We start from the raw sequence: 12,953 nt of genomic DNA, 5'->3' as shown, positions 1-12,953 counted from the left end.
CACTTGTTGGCAGTAATACCGAGTGGGATTCTTTTTTTGTTCATACCTATATGCCTTAATTTTCTCAGCACCAGATGACAATTTGGGAAGTTTTGTCTTATTCAAGTATTTTCATCAAACAACATGTCCCGAAAAGGAATAATTCCAGCAAGGGAGGTTTAAGGAGCTAAAAATCAATACATCTAATTGGGTGATGTTTGATTAGGCTATATGAAAGATTAACTGTTGCAAGTTGTCATGTCAAGTCTACAATAGTGCTTGTTTAGCCAGGGGGTTTGATAAATACGTTTAAAAAAATATATAATAATAAGAATAAATATATATCCTTTATGTATTAACTAGGTAAGTCAGTTAAGAACAAATTATTATTTACAATGACGGCCTACCAGGGAACAGTGGGTTAACTGCCTTGTTCAGGGGCAGAATGACTGATTTTTACCTTGCCAGCTCGGGATTCGATCCAGCAACCTTTTGGTTACTGTCCCAACGCTCTAACCACTAGGCTAACTGCCGCCCCGAAACACAAATAAAACATCTAAAACCCATCTAAATCAAACCAAATTACATCAGGGACATAACTAAAATGTTCTTCTTCAATTTGGGAACATACTCCCATAATAGTGTTTCAGTCCTCACTGGGTGAGCATGGCCAGGTTAGGTTTAGAATATGGGTTAGGGTTAAGTTTAGGGTTAGGTTAAGGGTTAGGATAAGGGATAGGGCTAGCAGAAATGTTACTGGTAGTCTGTAGAGCATCTACAGATGGACTACCCAAATAAAGTTACCAAAGAATCCTAGGGGAAACTGCATTAGTTTCCCACGTCTTCATGCCAGACATTCTGCCGATTTGTCCTGGGCAGTACAGAGAACAGACACGTTGCAGCAGAGGACAATTGTGTATGAAACCATCTCAGCAGTATGATTGATGGGGTGGAAACCAGCCCCAGACACTTAAAACAATTTATATTTAAATGGAGGGCCTGGTTGGGCCAATTAATCCTGGTGGAGGGGGAAGGGGCAGGCTGGAGAGGACAGATGGGGGAGAGAGCTGGTGTTTTTGGATTACATTTTCCCAGCTGTCGAGGAACCGAGAGACAGAGGATAAGGTGACATTAATTTATATTGCGGAAGACTCAGAGGAGATATGATGAGCTTTTGGGGCACTGTAAAATAAATCATGATCAGAGATACCCAGAATATCTAATACGCGCACAGGCACAGGCAGAAGGCGAACCCACACACACACACACACACACAATGGAGCATCAGCAAATGAACAATGCTCAAAGATACGAGAACACACACACCTCAGCGAACAGATAAGATTCCGACATATCCTTTGGGACCTTTGTCTGTAGTGTTCAATGTGTACAAACATCTCTTACAGTCCTATCAATTGAATAACCCAATGAATTTCAAAAAGTTTGCTTTGCCGAGGTCCACAGTCGAGACATCACAGGAAGATGGAATGGGAGGAATCATAGTCTGGTATGAAATAATCACTTCATTCTATTGCCCTTCTGGCTAAACAATAATGAGATATATTCATGTGTGATCAAAGCTGCATTCAATCTCACAGAAAATACGCAACTTTCAATTAACCATGAACTTACCCTCAAGACTATTTCAAATCACTTTTTGGAGAGAAAAAAATAAAGTTTTACTTGCCCCAAAGTACATTCAATAGGTTTTCCTGTTCCATACTGTACTTTTTATGGAGTCATTGATGTATAACTACTGTACAAAAGTTTCATACTTGAATATGAAATCTGTTTCATAAATATTAAAGGGGATATTTAAACACAGATGGGAGGAAGTGTATGCTTTACACGAGTCAGACTACAGTCAGAGGGTCTGCTGTACTGTGAAACAGGAGAAGGGGATATTCATTGCATTTTGGTAAGCTAGGAGGCTTCAAAACTTCTTGACTACACAACTAAAGTGAGGTGAGTAAGACCTTTAAAAACAGGTAAACATTCACAAGGCTGCAGGGCCAGACGGATTACCAGGACATGTACTCCGAGCATGCGCTGACCAACTGGCAAGTGACTTCACTGACATTTTCAACCTCTCCCTGTGAGTCTAACCAACATGTTTCATGCAGACCACCATAGTCCCTGTGCCCAAGAACACTAAGGTAACCTGTCTAAATGACTACCATGAAATGCTTTGAAAGGATGGTCATGGCTCACATCAACACCATTATCCCAGAAACCCTAGACCCACTCCAACTTGCATACCGCAGTAACAGATCCACAAATGATGCACTCTATTGCACTCCACACTGCCCTTTCCCACCCGGACAAAAGGAACACCTATGTGAGAATGCTATTCTTTGACTACAGCTCAGCATTCAACACCATAGTGCCCTCAAAGCTCATCACTAAGCTAAGGACCCTGGGACTAAACACCTCCCTCTTCAACTGGATCCTGGACTTCCTAACGGGCCGCCCCCAGGTGGAAAGGGTAGGTAACAACACATCCGCCACGCTGATCCTCAACACAGGGGCCCCTCAGGGGTGCATGCTCAGCCCCCTCCTGTACTCCCTGTTCACTCATGACTGCACGGCCAGGCACGACACCATCATTAAGTTTGCCGATGACAACAGTGGTAGGCCTGATCACCGACAAGAGGTCCAAGAGGCTTCTAAACAGCTTCTAACCCATGGCAAGCGGTACCGGAGTCAGTCTAGGTCCAAGAGGCTTCTAAACAGCTTCTAACCCCAAGCCATAAGACTCCTGAAGATCTAATCAAATGGCTACCCAGACTATTTGCATTGACACCCCCCTCCTAACCGGTGCCCCAACACATTGATTCTGTCCCTGTACATGGTCTCGCTATTGTTATTTTACTGTTACTCTTTAATTACTTGTTACTTATTTCTTAAATGCATTATTGGTAAAGGGCTTGTATGTAAGCATTTCACTGTAAAGTGTACCTGTTGTATTCGGGGGATGTGACATAACATTTGATTTAATTTAAAGGTAATCTCGGTGCCCCTGTAAAATGTATCACACAGGATAATGCAGAAAGAGGCAAAGTTTAAACGTTTGTGTTTGTTTGTGTGTGTATACTCTGTGTATATGTACGGGATAATCAACGAGAGGCTATGCGTTCTATAGAAAAAAGTTAACGAGGTGGAAGGTATGTTCCGCAACTCTCTAGTGCAGTGGAACTGACCTTCCACCTAGTTGCATTATTTTCCAGAGAACGAATAGAGCCCCGAGTTGATTATCCCTTTTATGCTATGGCTATAATTTAACAGATTTGCCACTAGAAATGTGTTCATTTGCTGGTAGAAATGTGTTCAACATCCACTGAAGTAGCTAGGAAGTTTACTAGATAAATACAGTAGTTGCCGTGGTAACCACACAAACAGACTTGCTAGTTTAGCTAACCAAACCATCAGTCCTAGCTTGCTATTATGAAAATTGAATTCAACAATACCAATAGTGTTTTCAATTTGACTGTTGCTTTCAAAAGCATCTGAAAACACAACATGTAAAAATGAACTATAGCCATTGAATTCAACCGTGCAAATATACCATGCGTTATAGGGAAATAATGCACGCTCTAGAATGCCCTTCAAGCCAATCAGAAAGCAGTATTCAACACCATAGCATAAAACATATGACACCTTTCTTGATGTAATATTAGATGCTGACTGGCCGAAAGCCGTGGTATATCAGACCGTATACCACGGGCATGACAAAACATGTATTTTTATTTTTACTGCTCTAATTACGTTGGTAACCAGTTTATAATAGCAATAAGGCAGCTTGGGGGGGGGGGGGGTTGTGGTATATTGCTAATATACCACGGGTAAGGACTGTTTCCAGGCACTCCACGTTGTGTCGTGCATGAGAGGCCTTTTTGCTTAATTATATTATGGCACCTTATCTTTAATAAAATAATCTTACCTTGTCTATGTGAGGGTGCCAGTACTCATCATGCTGCGTCTTGGCCAGTGTGCTGTTGATGCGTGAGAAGAAGGTGGGCTTGGTGAGGTACAGAAGAGATGGGTCCAGGTCAAATGTCTCCGCGATCACTGCCTGAATACGACCACGCACCTCCCTGGAGGGTGGAAGTAATCAATCAACCAATTAAACAATTCATCAACCACTCCATTATTAATGAATGAAAATTGAGTCATACGGGGCATCTTACAATTGTGCATAACAGTAACTTGGGCCTGTAAATATAATTCACAAAGAGAGAGACACACACACACGACTAATACAAAATATCAAATAGCGATTTTTTGGGGGGCCAGATATTGCGATTACGAAGTGAAAACTTGGTAATTCCATCAGACATGGTTAAAACATCTGTCAGGGTAGAGAACATCACTTCTAAAATTAGATTGTATGAATTATTACATACTGTGCTAACTGAATACAAAACCAAGTGAAAATCTTTTTCAAAATTGTTATATATATATATATATATATATATATATATATATATATGATAGGATTATTACACCTACATATTAACAAGATCTTCAAAATATAGTGTGCTATAAACGCAACACCAATTAATTAACAACATTATTAGATCCTTTTTCCTATGTTACCATTATGAGTTGTTAAATAGCCTAAGTTAATTATGTATTCAGGCAGCCATGGACTGCAAATGGAATCGGAAGCTTATGATTGTGCAATTATGTATAGGTAGGTTCAACCCTTATTATAATTGAAATTAAAGTCAAAGTGCCTTAAAAACATGACATCTAGCCTACCGATTGCAAGGTGCAAACTGTTTCCAAAACATTGGAGTCTGGTCCAGTCAATCAACGCGTTTGCACCATTATCGTTATGCACACTTGCTGCTCCTCATTCAGGGTTTGCACTAGTTACTACAGTCACAATTGGATAGATCGTAAAAAATTGATGGTCGTTATTTAAAGTAAGGGTTAGGTATAAAGTAAGGAGTTAAGTTTAGGGTTAAGTTTAAAAATCACATTTTAAAGAAGATAAAAATTGTATAAATATGTGGGGTTTATGACTTTGTGTCTGTGGTAACTAGAGACGACCCTAGTTTCATCAGACCAGAGAATCCGGTGGCGCCGTTATGATGGTTATGTGCATAATGGTAGTACCGGCGTCTCCTGATAACAGAGGCAGGCTCAGTCTGTGGCCTTGTACGTGGGCCAAAGCTCATCCCTGCTGCCTGCTCCAAAGGGGGCTGGTAGTGGGTCGGAGCCCTTTTTGTCTTCTCTGATGACACGTGACACGTGAGCCAGAGATATGCGAGTCTGACATTACGCGCTTGAAAAGGGCCGATACACCTCTGGACAGAGAGCAACCTGAGAGATCATATGTTTGTCATGGAAAAGGGTCTCCTTTGTGGAATAGGGTCTCCTCCAACAGGAGCGTGGGGAATCGAGGTAAAACTGCAGAGTCTGTTCCCCTATCTGCTCCCCCGCGTTGTGTCAAACACGGCGTCGCATCTGGGTCAGCTGGCGGCGTAGGGGTAGCTGGGACAGCAGGAGTGTTGGTTGGAGCCTGGCGCCGGGCTCGGTAATGGACTGTAGACACTGGTCTCTGAGATGAGGATGACAAGATGGCCGTCAATGCTGTAAGGCTGACGTCGCCAAGGGCAGATGTTTGGCCAGTTGCTTCCCCTCCATCGATTTCCCAATGCGCTCCATCGCCTCCACCACAGCAGCTCCGAAAAGAGCCTTCTTGGAGATAGGTGCGGTGAGCAACTTGTTCCGCTCTAGCTCCTTCATGGCAGTGAGAGAGAGCCACAGGTGCCGGTGAGCCACAGGTGCCGCCCAGCACATATTGCAGAGACTTGAGTCAAATGAAGGACAGTGCCAGAAATCCAAGCCACTTAATCCACCTTCCCCGTGAGAGCATCCTTCCCCGTCAATAACTTGGACAGCAACGCTGCAAGGAGTGCCACATTGCCGGTCCTTTGGAGTCGGTAGTGTGGGTTTTTATTATAGGGTCAGGAGCCCAGAACAAGATGAACATGGTGTCATTGAGCTTAGGAATCTCCATTGAGAGTGTCTGTTGGAGAGCGGACACTCTTGTGAATGGCAGGAACAATTACACTGGCGCCATCAGTGGGCTTTCCCAGGCGCCCTCCATGTACTTGAGAGCTGGCATGGATGGAGCTATTGGTTCATCTGCATTCTTCAGGCATTTGTAGGGTCCGCCTACCCACTCAGCTGCTTCCGTCACAGAAGGAAGAGGGGAGGGGAATCGCAGGCTCCTCAAAGAGTCAAAAACAACAGTCTTACATGCTGACCACACTGCCGGTTTTGCATGCGTAAGCATTGGATTGAATAACATTTTTATTTTGCAAACTGCTCGAAAGCGTAGCCAGGCGCTAAAATAGGAATTATATTTTAGACACTTGATGCTCTGCAGGTCCCGCCTCTCCCATCGCATTGTTTTCATGAGCATATGCGCACGTGGGTGATTGAAAGATGAACGGGGGCCACACTCCAGCCCATTTGGTGGTGCTAATGCACCTTAAAGTTGGTTGCTAACTACCATATAACATCCACAGAAGAAGAAGAAGAATGAACAAAGAGAAAAAACAAACTAGGTTTCCTTTTTTTCCCGTGGATTAATTGCCGGAGTAGAGAACATACCATTTTGTATGACTCGACATGGGTAAAAATTCTACAAATATCCAAACAAACAAAAAGGACCATATGTATCAGGTAAAACAACAAACCAATGTTTATTTTCCAGGACAAATGAGCTAGCACCAACAAGCTAGCTAAATGTTTCATATGTGTTTCGACCAGTCCCTAAAATAATATAGTTGATTCACAGTTGGTTTTGGTGTTTTAACATGGGTGTCGTGAATGCGTCTGGTGGGGATGGACAAAATCGACATGAACACGATGGTGCACGCACGGAGTCGGTTTGGTCAGCATGTTAGAAAGGGAGAGAGAGTCGCCTCCTCCAAGTAGTCGTCATCGCAAGGACCATCCAAATAAAACATTGAAATATTGATCCGAGTGAGCGAAACAGTGCCCCTGTGTCTCAGTATGTGTAGACCATGTCTCTGATCCCGTCTGGACCAAATATACATGGATACATGGGCTATATATAGTAAGACAGAGGGGCGCTGTTTCACTCACTTGGATTCTTTCTCCGGTGATAGAGTTTCTCAGAAGCAAGTGAGCTCACTCTCGCCCAAATCTGTCCCGAATAAGCCCAATGCGTATCTATGGGCATAACATGCAGACCTAAGCTTGTCGTCTGCCTTCCCACCTTGGTCACAACGACTCCCATTGTTAGGGCGGAGACATGAGCGTCTCGTCATTATATCCAGCTCTCTGGCTTCAGCCTCTTGCGAATTGGAAAGGAACGTTTGCGGTTGCACTGTTAGGATGCAGGCTTCCTTTGAAGTAAGTTGATATTTTGCCAAAATGTATTAAATGACCCCTGTGTAAATACAATATTTCACCAAAGAGCATGACTTAGCCAGAGAGGATCATTAGCTTATTTCATTTGTTTCTTCTGTGGATTGTTTCAAATCACAAGTGTGTAGGCCTTTGCCTATTTGGGAATCCAATAATTTGGGCAGCCTGCGTGGCAATATGTTGAGCTGATTGAGTTGTGGCTGTCAGACAAAAGCATCTAAAATAAGTGTGAAGATAACGTGTCTTGAGTTGAATTTAAACTGTTGCAACAAGACAAAAGGGCTTATGGCGAAGCTATGACGTGTCCCTCTCCATAAAACACATACCTCAGCTCTTCAGAATATATATATATATACACACACCTCAGCACTCAGCCGTCTCCCGCCCATTCCTTTTTACATTGTGTGAATTGCTTGCCCTTTGATAGTTTATTTTGTATAAATTCCACATTACATAGATCCCCAGTAGGCCTAGTAAATGTACCGTTAATCCCTCGTCATTTGGTTACATAGCTTTCTGTTAATACATGTATTAATTACAGTCATTTTACCATTCTCGGAGTGGAAGAGTTGTTTGCGGAGTTCACTACCTGCTAAAATTGTGAGAAACAAGTTTTGGTTTGTTTCGTAACCATTACGAGTTGTCAATCTTTTCATTGTATTTTCTTTGGAGTGCTCCGCGAGCAATGAGCATGTGTCTGGTTTCTCGGTCTTGAAAACGTTGAGGGAGCGCGTAGGCCTGAGCATGCATGGAAGTAGGCCTACCTACTGTGGCCCAAGTCCACAACTAATAAGCTGAGCTTCTGAGTCATTATTTCTTCCACTCACACATTGTAAACAAAGTCTGTTTTTTAACATCCATCGCAAACGATAGTTCCTCAGTATTTGAAAAATCTTTCCAACACTCCCGGCCTCGATAATCACCAAGCCTCTGTGTGAAATAACAAAATATCATGATCTGATGATCCCATCTATCCAGTGGAACGTTCATAAAAAAAATGTAAAAGCTGTCTGTCCCGAGCTCACTGACACGGAACACCGAGGGCCCGAACTCCCATCGTACTCATGACGCCGTAGGGTGACTTGATATCTTACGACGGTTTCATCAACTTCTTTTCTTCTATGGCTCTACAGCATCAAGTCGCGCTAAAAATAACTGGGAGGCTGACTGAAGGGAAGTAGCCTCAATATACACAGAGTATATAAAACATTAGGAATACCTGCTCTTTCATGACAGACTGACCAGATGACTCCAGGGGAAAGCTATGGTCCCTTATTGGCGTCACTTGTTAAATTCACTTCAAATCAGTGTAGATGAGAGGTTAAAGAAGGATTTTTAAGCCTCGAGACAATTGAGGCATGGATTGTGTACATGTGCCATTCAGAGGGTGAATGGGCAAGACAAAATATTGTATTGTCTTTGAATGGGGTATGGTAGTAGGTGCCAGGCTCACTGGTTTGTGTCAAGAACTGCAACGCTGCTGGGCTGTTCACACTCAACCATTTCCTGTGTGTATCAAGAATGGTCCACCACCCAAAGGACATCCAACCAGCTTGAAAACTGTGGGAAGAATTGGAGTCAACATGGGCCAGCATCCCTGTGGAACGCTTTCGACACCTTTCAGAATCCATTGGGAATGCAACTCAGTATTAGGAAGGTGTTCCTAATGTTTGCTATACTCAGTGTATAGGGGCACATGTACTCTCATAGTCTGAAAGTGTGTGCATAATGACATTTTCTCAGGCGATGCTGCCTTGGCAGCACGGTAAACCAATAGGGGCGGAGCTCTACAATATAGAACTGAGCGCTCTAAGCAGTGACAGTTGTGATTGGCCAGTATGTGCATGCCATGCAGAGTGTGATTGGTCAGCTTCCTCTGTGCATGTAGAGAATGACTGAACGGCATCTAGCGCATCTCATTGGAAGAGGTACCATAGTGTAGTTTTTGTTGTATTAATGGAGTGTTAATGAAAGGAGAATATGGATATTGCACATGCCAATTTAGATCTGAAATTGACGAATCATGCAGCCCTAAAAACACGCACACAAGCACACACCTACCTGTAGAGTCGGAAGTCCTCTTCAGAGAATACATCTGTTATCTGCTCCCCAAAGTACCTGTCATCAGCCGCGCAGGCATAGAGAGCAGAACAGAACCGGGCCATTAGCATACATTACGGTCCAGCAACACACAGAGAGCACAGTACACTGCACAATTACCCAAGAGGCCATGACAGAGCAGCTTTCCAAAGAGGGCAGGATAAAGAAGCAGGCGGATTGCAGGAGATGCCACAGTTTCAGAAGACTGATGGAGCGAGTGAGTGAGATTAATGGTTCAGTTAGTAGTGAATGGGCTTTCTCTGTTCGGTTGGTTTTACACTCAACCAAACTAGGACAAAACTGACAGTGAAGTAATTACATTGGTAGAACTTCACATTTATTTAGCATTGTATCAAAATACCTTTATAGACGGTACATGGATCTGGTAAAGAGCTCAATGGAACTCAACCCAAAAATGTAAATGCCATGGAAACAGGTGGGAGAAAGACACCGTGGGGGAATGATACCGAAACTCCTCATTGCCCCCCCAGCAAAACTGTGCCCAAACATTTGGGCTACTGTTTAGTGTGAAATACACATATGTTGAGGTAAAACAAGGTATAAGGCTTGTATGGATGTCAACCACAACACATGATCATGTCATCGTCGCCAATCAGCTGCATTGCAGTTAAAAAACCACTTTGACAACCTCCACTGATTTCTGTACTCTAGCTATGCTACCAGCTTATAAGAAACGGGAGTTAGCATTTATCAGTCACTTCTTCTAAACCTGAAAAGTAACCACTTCTAAATGTTATGGAGCGAAAACAGCCAAATACTGTATATCCAAATTGGACTTTAGTGACCACATTGTGGGCCTGTTATAATACATCAATCACTACGGATTTTTACAAATATCCACTTTGTTCAATTAGATGTGTTGAATGTACGCCAATCCGGCGTCCCTCTTCTATTCCATTTACCTCTTTACCGCATATATACCAGTATGTGGATCCATACCGGTATACCCAGGGGTTCTGTGGTTGCCATGGCGCCATGAGGTCACCTGGGCAGAGAGCTCTGTAAATATTTCTGGAAAGATATGGACTGCGGTTTGAAGGAATGGCAGAGGACTGTTCCAGACTACTGTCGAGGTGTGGTGGTCTTTTCTGGCACTTTTACAGCCACCAAAGTATCAGCCTGGTGGGTGCTGCACTTTGATAGTGGATAATCCAGCGTGTCTACGGAGGAGGAGACGGCATGCCTGATGAAGAGCTCTGGGCTTGTCTACTATCTGACTGACATTTCTCCCTGCCTGTCTGTATCATCGATACTCCCTCCGCTCAAGCTACTGACTGCCTTTCCGAACTGCCTCAAGACATCTGAAGCTGTGGAAGACGACCAACCATGAACTGCCAGATCTATACATTTGTTTCTGTTTTCAAAGTGACTTTGAAATTCTTGTTTGTAATGAAAAGTGCTATTTCATTAGGATCATTATTATGAATTTTAAAAGGGAAAAAGACACCGGATCAGAGAGATAGCGAAAGGAGAGAGAGAACTGTTCACCCCTCCTCACCTGTAGATGTTGACAAACTGCTTCCCCATCGACAGAGCCCCAGAGTGCAGGTCCAGGATGGAAGCCTGGAGAGGACAAAAAAAATGAGAATAAGCTAATTATTAGAACTTATTTCAGTCTACTTCTCTGCCCTTCATTTGTTATTGTTGTTTATTGGTTTATTCGGTTCCCCGTTAGCTTTTGCAGAAGCTATTCTTCCTGAGGACCCCAACCAGCCCGCGCACTTCCCCCAGTTCTCTTACTCCGCCAGCATACGAGAGTGACAGTCTCCACCATACACACACTGGAGAGACACATACCGCATCAGCTCACACACTCGCGTATAAAAAACACAAAACATGACAAGCAACAACACACTGATAGACAAGGACAGTCAGACAAGGACAGTCACACTACATTAAAATACAATGAGATATATATATAAAAACAACAACAAACAAACAAAATGTCATGGACCTGGCAGGAACTGTGAGGAGCCTCTATATAATACTGTGAGTTGCAGTAAATTCGTTTTTGGACTTGGGGAGTGCGAAGAGACCCCTGGTGGCATGTCATGAGGGGTATGTCTGGGTGTCTGAGCTGAATGTTATTTGATTATGCACACAATCTGGAACTTTCATTACAATAAAAATTTCATCATAAAAACTAGGAGAAGAAGTTCATTTCTCATCAACCTTCAAGCAGGAAAGACTGGCATGCATGTTGCTGATGTTAGTTCTGCATGTGCAGTTAAAGGTAAGCTGTGCTACTCTGTTTTGAGCCAGCTGCAGCTTTGCTAGGTCTTTCTTTGCTGCACTTGACCATGTTACTGGACAGTAATAAAGATGGAACAAGACCAGATCCTGAACAACTAGTACAGTAGATGCGTCAAAAAAAGCAGAACATATTTTTAGAATATACATACCGCTCCCCATCCTCACAACAGCTTTGTCAATAGGACTTGCCCATGATAATTGACCAGCCATTGTTATACCTAGGAGTTGAGCTTCCTCAACTTGCTCAATGTTCACACCCTTTATGTACAACTCCAGTTGCCGTTTATGTCTTTAGAGAATGTTTTGAACCAAATACAATGCTATTAGTAGATGTGTTTAAGACCAGTTTATTATTAATCACCCATTCTGATTGAACTGTAACTCCCTATTTAGAATTTCAGTGAGCTCACTGACTTTGGGTGGTGACATGTAGTGTGGAATTATCTGCATACGTAGTCGTTCTAATTTTGTGTAAGACCAGTGGCAAAGCATTTGTAAAAATAGAGAAGAGTAAACGGCCCAAGGACACTGCCCTGGGGGACACCGCACTGTACACATCGGATGTTAAAGAAGCTTCCACTGAATAACACTCTCTGGGTTCTATTGGATAAATAACTCTCCAACCATGTGATGGCAGATGATGTAAAGCCATAGCAAGGGAGTTTCTTCAATAACAATTTATGATTAATAACATCAAAGGCTGTACTGAAATCTAACAATACAACTCCAACTGTCATCTTATTATCCATTTATTTTAACCAATCATCTGTCTTCGGAATCAGTGCAGTACAAGTTGAGTGCCCTTCACTATATGCATGCTGAAAGTCAGTAGTTTTTTTTTATACTGTTATTTTACCAGGTAAGTTGACTGAGAACACATTCTCATTTACAGCAACGACCTGGGGAATAGTTAGCGGGGAGAAGAGAGGGATGAATGAGCCAATTGTAAGCTGGGGATGATTAGGTGGCCATGATAGTTTGAGGGCCATATTGGGAATTTAGCCAGGACACCGGGGTTAACACCCCTACTCTTACGATAAGTGCCATGGGATCTTTAATGACCTCAGAGAGTCAGGACACCCGTTTAACGTCCCATCCGAAAGACGGCACCCTACACAGAGTAGTGTCCCCAATCACTGCCCTGGGGAATTTGAATATTTTTTTAGACCAGAGGAAAGAGTGCCTCCTAC

General features: G+C 43.0%; 1 protein-coding gene across 1 annotated transcript in view; it reads right to left on the bottom strand.

Moving 5' to 3' along the window:
• ogfod3 (2-oxoglutarate and iron dependent oxygenase domain containing 3) overlaps positions 1 to 12,953 on the bottom strand; it is a 33,870-nt gene that overhangs the window by 18,001 nt on the left and 2,916 nt on the right. Inside the window, exons 5-7 of the mRNA XM_021575643.3 lie at positions 11,009 to 11,073; positions 9,451 to 9,507; positions 3,920 to 4,073 (exon numbers count right to left, since the gene is read on the bottom strand). Coding sequence (XP_021431318.2) covers positions 3,920 to 4,073; positions 9,451 to 9,507; positions 11,009 to 11,073 — 276 coding nt within the window. The remainder of the gene's footprint in view (positions 1 to 3,919; positions 4,074 to 9,450; positions 9,508 to 11,008; positions 11,074 to 12,953) is intronic.

The sequence above is a fragment of the Oncorhynchus mykiss genome, chromosome 20 (assembly GCF_057628025.1).
Source record: "Oncorhynchus mykiss isolate SJ-2025 chromosome 20, ASM5762802v1, whole genome shotgun sequence".
NCBI lineage: Eukaryota > Metazoa > Chordata > Actinopteri > Salmoniformes > Salmonidae > Oncorhynchus > Oncorhynchus mykiss.
This window is presented reverse-complemented; position numbering and strand designations above follow the sequence as displayed.